Source organism: Juglans regia, chromosome 12 (assembly GCF_001411555.2).
Source record: "Juglans regia cultivar Chandler chromosome 12, Walnut 2.0, whole genome shotgun sequence".
Classification (NCBI taxonomy): domain Eukaryota; kingdom Viridiplantae; phylum Streptophyta; class Magnoliopsida; order Fagales; family Juglandaceae; genus Juglans; species Juglans regia.
In genome coordinates, this window is record NC_049912.1 from 21,371,176 (window position 1) to 21,386,321 (window position 15,146).

A 15,146-nucleotide genomic window follows, 5' to 3' on the forward strand; every position below is an offset into this window, starting at 1 on the left:
GCATGGAGGGTGGTTTTGATATCATTTGTTATAAACTCACTAGGTAAAATTCACATTTAAAAATTGGCTTACAAGAGAATGGTATATAAAAGCTTATAAACCACCAACCAATCTCATACTTAGTCAATGTGGGATCGTAACAGTAACCCTTTAAAATATGCTTCATCAACGCGTGGAGTGTGGTCGGGATAGCAATTTCTGAATAAAAATAGCATTTTTCGAATTCAAGAAAAGAAAAATGTGATATTTTCGTAGGCACGTGCTGGATAATTCTAAAATAACAAGACAATCGTGTGTTTGGGTAACGGTTTAACAAAGAAAAAAAAGAATTCGTACACCAATGGTTTGGTAGAAGCTAGCAAGCAGCAGAAAAGATGCAGTGTCTTCCAACTCTTTTTCTGATCATACTGGGGTGTTGGGAGCAACCTGAGCTCGCCAAGAAAAGTAGTGAATATACATGGAGTTGAGAGTCATGGCTATGGCAAAACCTAAAACTGAAGCAACCAGGATCGCATAAATGGCCTTCAAATGGAGCTGCAACAAAGTTTTAAGAGGTTTAGTCACCAAGAAAACATGGCCTATCTTTACTCTTTATTTATTTATTATTATGATTTTTTGTACGTATTAGACTGTATTCATTTAAAGATAAAATGACAAATTATTCAGGGATAACAAAGATTCACGCTGAAAAGGGATATAACATCTGAGTCAATCCCATTTTCTTATGTTGTGATCACCCAAAGAAGCTCTTGATTCTTCCTTTGCAGCACATTTGCATCTTAGAGATATTTTCCAACCACCATATGAAACAGTTTATATCACCTTCCTTAAGTTTAGAAGTAGAGGTAGCATAACTGCAGGCAATTTTATATGTTTGCTTTGGCCCGATTGACAGCCTGAATTTTCTAAAGAAAAGTTAGCAGTGGGATTGTACAGAATGATCACCTGCGTTAAATTCACCAATTTAACGGATTAAACTTCAAAAGCAGAATTATATGGAGGATTTGATAACTTGCCAAGGGTTTTCTAGAACCACCACCATCATCTAAATTTCAGAGCAATGCCACACACCACCCAATTTCATAGTTTTTCCAATTAGGGTAACACAAGTTATTTCTTTATATGCGAATTCACAAGAAGTTTGGTACTTTCCAAGAAGAGGAAAGAATACAGGAGAAAATCATGAAGCACATTCACAAAGATAGTAACCGCATATCATGGCTGAAATCTAAATTGGAAAGTGTTGCTCACCAAAGTGTAGAAAAGGTGGACGATGATGGCCACAAGTGCAAACTCGAGGGCCGTGTAAGTCCATATATACTCCTTGATTGCTGCAAGTCAATAGAAGCAGAAACTAAGAAAACCATAGCTCAAAAAGAAACTAGTAATATATGACTTCTGAGGTGAACTGTACCAAGGATGACCGCAAAAATAGATGATAAAAGGCCCAGGGTAAAAGCAAATGGTGCTGCAATCACGATAGCTTGAGTCTTCAAATCATGAATCTACAATATAAGGCACGGGATTAAAATTACTGTGCCTATTATGACAGAATATATCATGGAAAAAAAAAATAATAACGGTGACTAGAACCACTTCTATTCCTTTTTACAATCTGTGTACATCTTCATGGATGCTGATTTTGTCTGAATTCTGAATCTTGCCAACTCCCCCCCCCCCAAAAAAAAGCCTGATTTTGGAGCTGATTATGTTTCTTTATCAAGTAAACAGATATCTTAAAATAGGCATAATGAACTATGTGTGTCAAATCTCAGGACAGAACATGCACCCTGCCTTGCAGAGTCTGGTGACAGAAACAAAGTTTTTGGGCATCACGTTGACCTAAATTAGATTGTATCATATTCACATCATCCAAATGATGCAGAAGCCAATGGAAACAACAATATTTTGTAATGGACTTCTGTCATTGATTGTAATGGGGCTAGTTTTTCATAATTTGCTTGTATCCATCTCTAGTGCATTGTGGTTGCTAGGTGTATTCCGTGTATACCAACTGTGTACTTGGGCTATGCCTATTTGTTATCAATAAAGTTTTATTCTTACTCGCCAAAAAAATCACCAATATTTTGGTTTAATCTCCTAGCATAATGACCTACCAGTAGCTGCTCAAGAAAGAAAAAATAGCATATTGTGCTGATCAAGACAAGCACTACAAAATCCTGCCAGGCACTGCCAAAATCAAGAATTAAGTTAGACATAAAAAATTAGCTAAAGAAAATAAAGGAAGGCCAGATTTATGCTAAAGAAAATATTAGTTGCCTAGCAGGGAAACTCTTTCTCTCTAAAAAAACCTTATCGTTTGTGAATGCAAATTCTGTTGGCCATGCTCCTGCCTGGAATTCCTTTGAAGGGATGTAGGCATACGAAGCAAAGTGACAGGTAAATTCTGAACCTCTTGCCCACATACTTCACAAGTCTTGTTTCCTTTAGTGCTAAACCACTTAACTGCACATTCTTCATGCACAAGTCTGAGCGCACCTTTGCAACTGCATTCCATTTTAAGTGTGTTTCCTTCTTCACATACATCAAGACAGATTCTGCACACTGCTTCCTCTTCAGGAATCTCTTCATCATTGCCTTCCACAGGAACGCAAGTTGTTTGATCTGTATATGCCCAGGAATGGACTTTGAAAAGTTAAATAATGTAAAAGGGGAGTTAATGCACATTAAAAGCCGAATGTTAAGATCAAGCACACGTGTACAGAAAAATCTTGTGGAATACGCAGCTTTTCATAACATAAAACATGGAACCACAATGATCATCCAAAAAACTGACATCTGAAAACTGAAACCAAGTAGATGATTTGACTCTAACACTGAATGACGGCAGAAGTCATACTGTCTGTGAATCTATGAGGTGCACAGCATAAATAAGTAACTGCGTGAATAGAGTACATCTTTTACAACATACCATCACTAGGATCTGTTGGGACATGCTCATTGTGGATAGCGAATGATACCGATCTTACAATGACAATGTTTTGGCCAGGCACAGACAGAGACCTTGAAACCATAGTTTGAGCAGCTGCTTTCTGCACAAAATCGACAATAACCCACTTATACATCAACAATTGTATAACTAGGCGGTCTCCAAAAACAGAATATTGACCTTAAAATTAGAAGCAGCTACCCTTTAAAAATAGTGAAGAGCATAAGGAAGTATGTTTCAACCATGTTGCAAAAGAATTTCCAATTTTTTTGGTAAATTTAGATCTAAAATGCACTTTCATCCAGGGAACATATCAGCGTGATGGTAGTGTAGTGTTGCCATGTTGTTAAATCATCAACCATTGTGTGGCCAAGCTATCCGTTCTCTATATTGATCTTCCTTTTATAGCTCCAGATGTGCGTAAAACTTGATCTTGAGAGCTCATCAATCAGAAAGAATTGCATAATGAATGATAACTCACACGTGCATTTTGCCGTTCATTAAATGCCCTTGCTGAAGCAGGTGTGGTAACAGAAGGAGATAAGTTTGATGCAGGTGTTACAGGAAGAGAGGTACATCTTTTCCACGAAAATGCAGACTTGAGGTTGACAATAATAGGACTTTCAGGAGTTGTCTTTGGTTCTGAATTAAGGAGGAAACTTCTCTCGCCATCAGGTCCAGTTCCCTTCTTCTTGAAGCTTAAACCCCGCAAGAAGCCTCCTGGTGATGAAGTACCTTTAGAGGAACCTTGAGACTGAAGTAAACCCTTTCCACTTTGGCTATTGCTGAAAACTATGGGCTTAGGGGGTATTTGAAGTGAAATATCTGGACGCCTCCCGCTTGGTCCTGGATCTGAAACTCCTTTGTTTATTTCAATATCAATCTGCATGTAAGAAACATGTGAATTATAATACTCTTATGTCATTTTCTCTGTAAGCATCCAGAAAAATTTTCATACGCATATAGATCATACCAGTTCATATTTGGAAAGAGTATTGTGATGGAAAATCCTATCAAACTGGGCACATCTATTTTGTGTAACGGTCCATGGTCATGGGTAATTGGGATACTTCACTGCCCCTAGTGTCTCCGGTTCCTCTTAAACTAGTTTTCATTTTTCAGGTTGTTTTGCAATATAACAAAAAGGAGAGACACCATTACGAGAAAAGAAAACAACATTTATTCATTATTTGGTAATAAAACGTTGGGTGAGTTCAGATTTTAAATTACAAGTGCCACTATAGCCCACTGGGTGAGAATAAAGGGCCTGTTTAAAACTACTTTTCTTAAATTTGCAAAGTTCCATATACAAAGCGAATACATTGCCAACCTAACTTCGAGTGCTTCTGGAATAAAACTTGGGCTTCCAGTTCCAAGATTACTGTTTTCGAACACCAGAGCTTGGCCTTGAAGGGCATTTCACATAGTCTAGGATCACAGATTTTTGTTTAGAATCAAATAAAAAAAATTTGGATCTATCTAGGATAATGAGATTTCCTAGCTATTTCCTGTATAGCTCTATGATTGTTCTGGCTATGCCGGATAATATCTATTGAACACCCCACATTATAGAAGCCATAATCACCTAACGGGTAATCTGAAGATGAGATTGGAGGTTTTTCTATCACAAACCAAAAATCTAAAAACTTGCATACGCTCACCAAGAGCTGTAAATATGGGTCTCCAGTTCTTGAAGACCAATTAAACAGAGAGACAGAGCACCCCATGACTCCTAGAAGCTCCACGCCACTAGAAACGCTCCCAAAGCAAAAATTACACATGCACACCCATATACATAGCCACGTCCAATATAAAAAGAGAGACAAGGAAGAGAAGACTACAAGAACCAACCTGAGGAGAAGTTTCTGCAACTGCAGTGGAGGCAGCTTCAGCCGCTTGCATTATTGTTCAAACCCCCCCACCCCCACAGAACTTGAAACGGACCAGTAAGTTAAAAAGTTACAAACTTGGAAGTGGAATTAATAGGGAAAGAGTTGGAAAGATGCTTGTAGAATTTTCTTTCTAAGTAATTATTTCTGACTATTGGATGATGGGTGAGAAAGATGAGACTGAGAAAGAAAGGGGATGAGGGTCCGGCCGGGTCGGGGTCGCGTGGAAGATGATCTGAAGCTGTGTCTGCAGGCCATCACGAAGTTATCGTATATTTGCCGCATTGTGCCCACTTGTAGCTGTCACTGCCCATTGCTACTGCTTGGCCTCACGCTCCCCTTCTTTTTTTTTATCACCTCGCTACTCGCTGTCTCCAGCCTCAACGTGTCAACCTTTTTCTTCTTTACGTTTTGAGTCTCGATTATTAAATAATAATAATAATAATAAAATAAGAGGGTTTGCCGAACTAAAACATATATTATAATATTGGACTCTTGTTTTTTCTCCGCCAGTGTACTACTTATAAATTTATAACAAAGAATCATATGGATAAATCTATTTTATAAAATATTATTAATTTCAAATTTATTTGAATTTTATTCTATTTGATTGATTTGAGTTTTAAAAAATAAATAATATTTGTAATTTAAATCTGTATAAGTCTCACATACTTATTTTAAAAAAAATAGATAAATCTATAATCTATACGAAAAAATTATTTTTTAAATATAGATGCTATATTTTTTTTTTTAAATAATGCATAAAATTTACATACTCTAAAATTGTATCTAACATTACCATTTAAAAACTAACAATGATATATTATTATATGTTTTAATTTCCAACAATAAATAGATGTACATGTGATATTATTGTGTTGGATAGTAAACATCGCTCTTGATGATATTGTGAATGCATTTTGATTTTTTTTTATTGTAGAGAGTCAATAAGAATAGTGTTAGATACAGTCATATATTGTGGAAGCGTTGCGTATTTTTTTAAAAAAAGAGTAATGCCCACTTTTAAAAAGTTAATTTTTTAATGTGGATCTCACATTTTTTTTAAATATATACATTATTTGTATATTTTATAATTGTAAATATCATTTCTTATAAATAAAAAAATAAAAAAATAGTAGAGAAAATAGATGATATATGTTGTTAGCATTGTCGTATGGAGTCGCACATGCAATGTCGATGCATGGCCCTTACGCACTCTTAGATGTGAGTCAACAAATTATGTGGTCAAAGAAAAAAAGTATTGGGAGGGTGGTTGTCTCTAGAGAGTAGAGAGTAGAGAGTAGAGAATGATCTCTAACTAAAATTTCATTATGAAATAACCTAACTAAAGATGAACGAGACCCATCGTGAAGGAAGGAGAGAGACCTCACTCATCATTGTTCTCTCTTTTTTTAAGTGTTATGGCTTTCCTAATAGATGGATAAATAGGTAGGTTAATTATATATATTGCATGAATAAAATGCAATATATAATTCTACAGTATGCAAGTTTTGTGTACTCTTATTTAAAAGAAAAAAATTAAATCTATTATTAAAAAAATAATTATTTTATATAAATCTCATATTTATTTATATTTATAAAAAAAAATGTATATAATTTACATATTTTAAAACTATAAATATCATTTCTCATATTACAAAGTCATGTTTTCTAGTGCTTATAAGCAGCAATCATTTAGGCTACTTCATATCATAGAAGATTTAGGTTGCGTTTGGATGTTGAAATGAGTTGAGTTGAGATAATAAAATATTATTAGAATATTATTTATTATTATTATTATTATTTTGAGATTTGAAAAAGTTGAATTATTTATTATATTTTATATTGAAATTTGAAAAAATTGTAATAATGAGTTGAGATGAGTTTTAATTCCAAACGTACCTTAAACAAGGATATGATTTCAATTGTGGTTTTTTTTTTCTTTAAAATCAAATCATTTAATATGAATAAAGAATTAAAAAGAATCTCAATCCTAAGTTTAGCCAATTTGACAGCACTAAGATGCTATTATTGACAAATGGAATTTAATCACACCCGGACTTTATCTAGATTATATATCCATGTGCAAATGAATTATTTTAAGAGAAATGATTTAGTTATAAAGAGATTTTATAAAAGTAAATTTATAAATTGACGTGATTTCGTATAGTATACTAGATATATTTTATAATAAAAATAATTTTATAATATAACGTATCGTATTAAATCATGTTAATTTATAGATTAATTTCTTAATAATAGGTCTTTATACCATATACTATTTATATAATATAATTAAATTTGTAAGATTTAAATTTTAAAATTTAACTTTTAAATTAAATTATATTAAGAAGATAATGTGAGATGCAAAATAAATAAAATCATTCTTACTTTTTCATAATCTTCTTTTGACTGTATCACTTCTCATCTTAACCGGACAATTCGCACAATTCTCAACGTCGTCCACTCGTATGTAGCTCATAATCATAATTCATTTTTCTTATTAAAACGACGTGACGTACGTAGGCAACTTCTACGAACTACAACGTACAAGCTACAGCACAGACTACGAAGCCGTAAGTGTTCCTAGAGTCCTTAGCCTCTTCAGTTTTCGCAGCGACCTCCATTGGCAGCCGCAACTCCCTCCCGATTCGCACAAAAAGGTTTTTTTTTTTTTTCATTTTTATCCTCACATTTTATCGATTCCCGACTAGAACTGTGGAGGGGCTGTGCTAATTTTGAGTTTCAAAATAATTTTTTTCCTTGTTTGCAGTGAAAATGAAGTTTCTGGATTGGTACCTGAAGATTTCGGTAGTATCAGCTTTGGTCGGAGCTTCCATGGAGTTTTTTATGATCAAAACTGGCTTCTGTGTGAGAACCCTCCTTTTTTGCTTATTATCCATCGTTTGAAATCTTACCCTTTTGTTTTCTTTCTCGTCTATGAACATCATTGTATGACTTTAAATGGGATTTGTTCAAATTGGGAACAAATTATTAGGCTAAGCAATCTTTTTGGTTTTTCTTGCCTTGACTATTGATTCACGGTAAAAGGGAGAAAAGGGGTTGAGTTTTATCAGTGATCTTTTTAGACGTATATAATTTTTTGAGAAGCAATTTATTTTTTGAATGCTGACCAAACGGTGCCTAAGCTTTCTGATAATGGGTGTTTCTTCATGTGTTATGGAACTATCAACTCTTTTTTTCTTGAGATACGAATTTTGTTTGAATTTGAAAGGATCATGTGAAAGTTGGCTGCAGATGTAAATTATTCAGTCTTACACATATCCTGCTTGATCAAGAAAATCTGCTTAATTTCCTGTTCGTTATGCATTGATTTACATCCAAAAATATTTTTGCATCCAATTCTTTAGAAATATGGTTTTGAGGAGAGGAATAATGAATTAATTCCTGGATACTTGACCCTTTGACAAGAATGGTACGGTAAATATGAGCCACTTGTAGGGACGGATCGATGTGCTTTATTTCCAAATTCAGAGTAGTTTAATTGCTAGCATTCATCATATGGTGATAGCTTATTTTTTATAACACTTGTATGGGATGGATTGATGTTGCTAAATCAATGGATCATACTTAATTCCCAACACCATGTTGGGCTTTGCCTATTTCTTGATTACCTATGAATAAAACTTCTTGATTACCTATCAAAAAAAAAATCCCAACACCATGTTGGCATCAGTGCAGGCTTCGCCTGTTTTGCTAATTAGTATTTTGAATCTTGCCAAATTAGAGTTTGAATGTATACTTACCAAGTGTAGATTACATTTTGGTTGTTTAATGCAAATCCATAGATTTGAATGATTAGTGGAGCTTGTTGTGATAACAAGAATCATTTCCACTAAACCTTAGGTCTGGACTTTAAGCTAGATGGTCTCATTGGCTGAAGTAAAAGAAACTGGATAGGACATCGCACTAGTTCATAGTCATGAAAAGGTTTATTATCTTAGCCGATCGACTAAGATTTTCTGACTGTCCCGACTGCCTCTTCTCAGAAAAGCGAGCTAAGTTTTATCCTTACTGTTCTGATATATTGTTTGGTGTCATCTAATTTTTCCTTCCATGAACCCTTCTGTAAAGAGCACCTGTCCCACTCAGTCATCGACTTCTATGCCTCCTTATCGTTTTGTTATTGTGTAGATGACAAAGTGACCGTTCTGGAGTCAGAGAAACGGGCTTGGGAGACTTCACCAGAATCTCAGGCAATCAGAGAAGCTCTCAATCCTTGGAGAAATCATGATACACAAGCAAGAAAAGATTCCTAGCTCTACGTCGCTGCAATTTGCTTCCTGTATGGTTTATTTCTTTGATGGTCTAGTGGGATGTTGGTATGGAAACTTTGTTTCAGAGAACCATGAATTTTGTTGTTTTGAGGAGCAATGCATCAGTTCACAAAATAGAACTCACTGGTCTGTATGGCTTCAAATTTTGTTGGTTGATCACCAGTGCTTCAACTATCACCATGATACGGAAAGTTCTGAAGTAGCCTTAGTAGTATTAAGGCCTACGAAGTTTGTTATTTGCTTCAATTTCAGGCCCACATTACAGCCAATATCAGTTCATGTGCTTTTAATATGTACTTTCAAGTTTTTTACTCCAACTTTTGAAAGTGATCAAATCACTCCTTTCCCCCCTTATTATATTAGTAAATCGTTACCTCATATCAACATCAATAGCCTTTCAACACGTGTCACTTGATCATGTGCATGAGACGCATAAATATTTAAACCTTGTTTTCTTGTAAGATATTCAATTTTGTTCTTTGTATGGGCTTGGCTAACTTACATTTATATGATGACAATACTATCAAAGAATGATAAATTGGGGTTGCTTTAATTTGTACATTTTTGGAAAAGCGAGCTGCTGGATCACCTCATAAGTTTTCTTATGACATGATCTCCAGCGCCTCTCTTGTTTGTCCAAGTATGTTGAATACTGTTGCTGCAATATGCGATGGTGTGAGGCCAGCTTCAGCCAATTGGTCAGCAGGCGATCCATGGTCAATGTACCGATCAGGCAGAACCAGAGGTCTCCACTGCAAAGGTGTTATTTAGAGCACAAATTCAGTTATCAGAAACTGAGTCCATCACTAGTGAGCCAATAGAAATATCATAACTTTGGTGTTCCTATCTAATTTTAATCATGGCAGAGTTCTACAAATTAGTTTAAATTCATACCTTTAGTTTTCCGTCAAGAAGGCCATCAAGGGCCATGAACTGAGCAACATGAGACCCAAATCCTCCAATTGATCCTTCTTCAACTGTAATCAAGACCTCGTGTGATTTTGCAAGGCTGCGTATAAGGGCATGATCCAATGGCTTGCAAAAGCGTGCGTCTGCAACTGTTAGCCTTAAGCCATGGGATCGCACTAAAGATGCCGCAGCCAAACAGCTCTGAACTACTGTTCCATAGCCCAAGAGGGCCACTCTCTCCCCTTCTATCAGTGTTTTGCCTTTTCCAACCTATTAGAAAAGTGCCAACATTTCAAATCTGTTTAAATGTGCATTGAGGTATTTCTTCACTATCGAGACAGCAAAAGACTCGGTTGAAAGTACCTCAATAGGAATGCCTTTATTCCCCGGCGGTAGCTGAACACCAATCCCATTCCCCCTTGGGTAGCGAAAACAACTGGGCCGGTCATCTATTGCTGCAGCAGTCGCAACCATGTGAAACAGCTCTGCCTCGTCAGAAGGAGCCATGACCACCATATTGGGGAGGCAGGCCATGAAGGTGACATCAAAAGACCCACAATGTGTGGGACCATCCGCTCCAACCAATCCAGCTCTGTCCATTGCAAATCTCACTGGCAACTTCTGCAGATCCACATCATGTACTACCTGTATAGGATTCCACAGCATGAAGTTTTTACTATCTAATCAGGAGTCATTCCAAGTTTACAATTATAGAATATTATCATATCAAGTTCTCAACTGAGCAATATAAGGAGAAAGTTTTAAGTGTCCAGGCTTGCCTGGTCATAAGCCCTCTGCATGAAAGATGAGTAAATTACACAGAACGGTTTAAGACCCTCACAGGCCAGACCTGCAGCAAAAGTAACAGCATGCTGTTCGGCTATCCCAACATCAAAGCATCTTGTTGGGAAACGACGAAGGAAAAGATTCATGCCTGTTCCGCCTCCCATTGCAGCATGGATTGCAACAATATCTTTGTCCACTTCTGCTTCTGCAATCAAAGCTTCTGCAAAGTATGTAGTGTAAGACTGTGTAAGAGCCTTGGCTTTGAATTGCTTTCCAGTTGCTGGATCAAATTTAGCCACTCCTGTAAAGAGAAATGTAGTATATTTATCACTAAGCAAGAAAAATTAATCATAACTCACTCGTCTGACTATATTCATGACAGCTCTTTTACATGGCTTTTAAAGGATGTCAATTTGGCTTGCATATTATTTGGAATAAACAGCTGTGTTTTAAAAGTCTCTTTATATTTCTGTTTGCAAAGACTTTTTTTTATAACAGGTAAGAAATCAAATTCACAAATTTGTGCACTCGTGCTAAGAAAATCCCCAGTGTACATAATTCCCATGAAAAATACCAAGAGACACCCCCCCCATTTTCATAGTTTTTGATTCACAACACATCGATTTGTGTTCTGTATTTACCATGATACTTGTCTGCTGCTTTCTCTGCATATGGGTATCCCCGGCCTTTCTCAGTGACAACATGAATCAGAACTGGACCTGTTGTTTTGGTACTTTTGACCTCTTTGAGAATGGCAGTAAGATCATCGATGTTGTGGCCATCAACAGGACCTATATAATATAATCCAAGCTCTTCAAATAGAGTTGATCCAGAACCACTGATCATCCCACGAGCATATTCATCAACTTTAGCAGCCAGTTCATGCATTGGACCACCAATTTGTTTTGTAACTCCCTGCAACAATCTCAGTCAGAATGAAGGAATCTCAATTTCGATCAGATTTTAGAATTGATATTTTCTTCTTCTGTTGCATACCTTGGCAACCTCTCTTAATTCTCTAAGGGGCCTGTTAGATTGCAACCTACTGAGAGCACTGCTCAAAGCTCCTACAGGTGGTATGGGCCCATCTAGAGTAGCCGTAGGTAAAGAAACCTGTTTATTGTCATTGAGGATAACAATCATGTCAGAATCAAGGTACCCAGCGTTGTTCATGGCTTCATAAGCTTGCCCCGCCGTCATGGCACCATCACCTATAACAGCAACTACATTATTCTTCCTTCCCTTTAGATCCCTCCCTACAGCCATGCCTGTTTGCCCAATGACATCCAAGGGTTAAACAACAAAGAGAATCAACACTTTATGCTTCATGAAACTCAACTGAGATTGAGAGATTAATAAGCCATTGACAATCAATTGAATTGTATTTTCAAGGAACGGTTAGGTTGATATTATGACAAAAGTTAGCATGTTCTGTGGAGAATATGTGCATTGTTTGAATGTGTTCAATGAAGGTGTGTAAATCAATCAGCATATCACTAATTACCATATGAACAAAGCCACCTTCCTTCTTTTTGAAGAATCATAGAATTGTTGTCACATCGTATCATGGGTCTTATGCAGTAAATGCAATTGTTAAAAGAAGTTTAGAGCTTGATTGGAGCAGAGCAGAGAATTACCAAGTCCTGCTGAGATGGTGGTAGAGCTGTGACCGGTGCCAAAGCAATCAAATTCACTCTCTGAGCGCTTTGTGAACCCTGATAACCCATTTGTCTGCCTTATAGTGTGCATCTTATCTCTTCTCCCGGTCAGGATCTTGTGTGGGTAAGACTGAAAACCCATAGAAAATACATTCAGATTGAAAAAAATTATCCTATTCATATTTTTATGTTTTGCTAGTAGGACAAATCTCACAAGAAACAAACGCTATACAACAAAAGATAAACCCCAGGAAGGTGAGATTAGGACCTGATGACCAACATCCCATAATATCTTGTCTTGAGGGGCATTAAAGACGTAATGGAGAGCCACAGTGAGCTCAACAACACCCAGGCTCGAGCCTAGGTGGCCTCCAGTTTTGGAAACATTAAAGATGACATCGGACCGGATTTCATCAGCAAGTTGTTTCAGCTCCTGCATGAAGGCTTCGTATGAAGATTTGGAGAGAGAAACTCTATACTAGCATGGGAAGTTCCTCTTGAAACGAAATTATAGAAGACGTATGCTTAAGTTATACCTTTATTGATAGATTCTTCATGTGGATTGGATAATTTATGGTGTCCAAGAGAGGCGTCGGTGGTCTCTGTGAATGATACTCCCCCATCTCCGATAGTGAGGCACACGCCCCACCTGATCTTTTCCTGACCTGTACCGAGTGAGAAAAAATTAAGGTTTCATTCAACAAGTTTATGTTATTTTGAAAACTTGGAAAAAAAATTAGCAAAATCAAATCGAACGGAAGAGAGAGAAAATTTTATTCTGGTGAGCTCTTCTAGATCATAACCTTACCCACAAAACATTACTACAGTTTGACCAACCTTAAAAGAAGAAGAACAAGAAGAAAAACTCAACTATTTCACAAAATGAACAAGACCCATTTTTCCGAACTCAGTTCGGCAGCATGGGTATTCTGCCATATACGTAGTGAGTATGCTTTACCGAAAAACAACATACAAACATAAATTCATACCTGATTGAGCTTGTGCTGAGATGGGCACAGCAGATTTGTTCCCCCCCAGGTTAAAAAGTGACTTGAGAAGGAAGAAGACTTGAGAGCATCAGAAGCGGTTGCCCAGTTCACATGGGCAGGAAATGAGAATGCAGAGAGAGCCATTGCAACTACAACAAGAACGAAAATACAGAAAAGAACACAGCTAGTTCAAGACACTGCCTGGAGTTCAGAACATGAAGAACCCAGAAAAGTAAACGTGGTATCAAATCACGTTCTCAAAGGTCTTATACATCCTAGTGGTCCCCCCCCCACACAGAAGTGCTGGCGATTTGTGGTTGACAGACAGTGAGTGGAAGTGAAACGCGGTGCGTTGCCACTTGCAAGACCAAATTGGCCTCAGAAAGACCCGAATACATATAAGAATAAGGGTGAGTTTGGATGTTGAAGTGAGTTGAGTTTAGTTTAGTTGAGATGATAAAATATTGATAAAATATTATTTTTTAATATTATTATTATTTTGAGATTTAAAAAAGTTGAATTATTTATTATATTTTGTGTTGGGATTTGAAAAAGTTGTAATGATGAGTTGAGAGTAGTTTACAAATCAAACGTAGCCTAAATCTTCTTCACACAGTAAGATTGTGTTTGGATATTGAAGTGAAGTGAATTGAGTTGAGTTAAGTTGAGATGATAAAATATTGTTAGAATATTATTTTTTAATATTATTATTATTTTAGAATTTAAAAAAGTTGAATTGTTTATTATATTTTATATTAGAATTTGAAAAAGTTGTAATGATGAGTTAAAATGAGTTGAGAGATGTTTAGTAACCAAACGAAGCCTAAATCTTCTTCACACTACTCTGTGAAGAAGCCCCAGCACACCTAACGTGCTGGGGTGAAAAAAAAAATAAAAATAAAAATAAAAATTATGAAAAGTGTGCTGTGACTTTTGGCTGATGCGCAGCACATCCCATATATATAAATACAAAAATGCTCTTACTGTTTATTCTTACCGTTTGGAGTTATTGATGTGATTTTTTATTTTTATTTTTTATTTTTTTAGTTAATAATTCATGAAGTATTTTTTATAATATTATGATTTTTTTTAAGTATCAAAAAATACATATAAGAAAAGGCAAAAAAATAAATATTACTTTTTGGTTTTAGATAAAAGTTTAAAATATTATTTTTTAATATTATTATTATTTTAGAATTTGAAAAAGTTGAATTGTTTATTATATTTTATGTAGAATTTAAAAAAAATATATAATAATAAAATGAGATGTGACGAAAATTTTATGTCTTTTTTCACTTGTTAAACCTTTCTTGTTTCAAGAGTATAATTGCAGGGTCATTTCTCATTGGTCCACGTTATCCGAAATAAGAAAATAGATTGACACAAAATAGATAGATAGATATGGCATGAAAATCATATATATATATATATATATATATATATATATATATATATATATATATATATTTAATTTTTATACCTTCTGTTATTTGAATGCATGGGTGCTAAGACTTAAATAATGGTAGATTTTGGGCAGCACGAATTTACTTGGAAATAGTATTTGTATTTTTAAGATACGTAAATCTTATATATTTTTTTAGGTGATTAAAAGAATTTAGCATTTAATATGATAATTTTTCTATTTTAAAGTTTTACAAATATTAAAA

The 15,146-nt window shown here is 35.5% G+C and overlaps 3 protein-coding genes across 3 annotated transcripts; 1 reads left to right on the forward strand and 2 right to left on the reverse strand.

The window, feature by feature from the left end:
- Positions 1 to 161: 161 nt before the first annotated feature.
- On the reverse strand, positions 162 to 5,164 carry LOC109005937. The gene is made up of 8 exons (XM_018985035.2): positions 4,802 to 5,164; positions 3,432 to 3,833; positions 2,933 to 3,053; positions 2,313 to 2,625; positions 2,118 to 2,190; positions 1,415 to 1,505; positions 1,252 to 1,331; positions 162 to 534 (listed from the first exon to the last, which is right to left on the reverse strand). The coding sequence occupies exons 1-8, from the start codon at positions 4,850 to 4,852 to the stop codon at positions 403 to 405; spliced, it is 1,263 nt and encodes a 420-aa protein (XP_018840580.1). The 5' UTR covers positions 4,853 to 5,164; the 3' UTR covers positions 162 to 402.
- An 866-nt stretch (positions 5,165 to 6,030) lies between these two features.
- Positions 6,031 to 9,491, forward strand: LOC109005781. The gene is made up of 4 exons (XM_018984828.2): positions 6,031 to 6,063; positions 7,448 to 7,502; positions 7,613 to 7,708; positions 8,995 to 9,491. Exons 1-4 carry the CDS (start codon positions 6,031 to 6,033, stop codon positions 9,117 to 9,119), a joined length of 309 nt encoding a protein of 102 aa, XP_018840373.1. The 3' UTR covers positions 9,120 to 9,491.
- Positions 9,492 to 9,574: 83 nt separating this feature from the next.
- LOC109005936 (probable 1-deoxy-D-xylulose-5-phosphate synthase, chloroplastic) lies at positions 9,575 to 13,755 on the reverse strand. Its single transcript, XM_018985034.2, has 10 exons — positions 13,480 to 13,755; positions 13,027 to 13,155; positions 12,759 to 12,923; positions 12,470 to 12,620; positions 11,829 to 12,100; positions 11,474 to 11,747; positions 10,826 to 11,133; positions 10,410 to 10,691; positions 10,032 to 10,316; positions 9,575 to 9,889 (listed from the first exon to the last, which is right to left on the reverse strand). Exons 1-10 carry the CDS (start codon positions 13,621 to 13,623, stop codon positions 9,740 to 9,742), a joined length of 2,160 nt encoding a protein of 719 aa, XP_018840579.1. The 5' UTR covers positions 13,624 to 13,755; the 3' UTR covers positions 9,575 to 9,739.
- Positions 13,756 to 15,146: the final 1,391 nt, after the last annotated feature.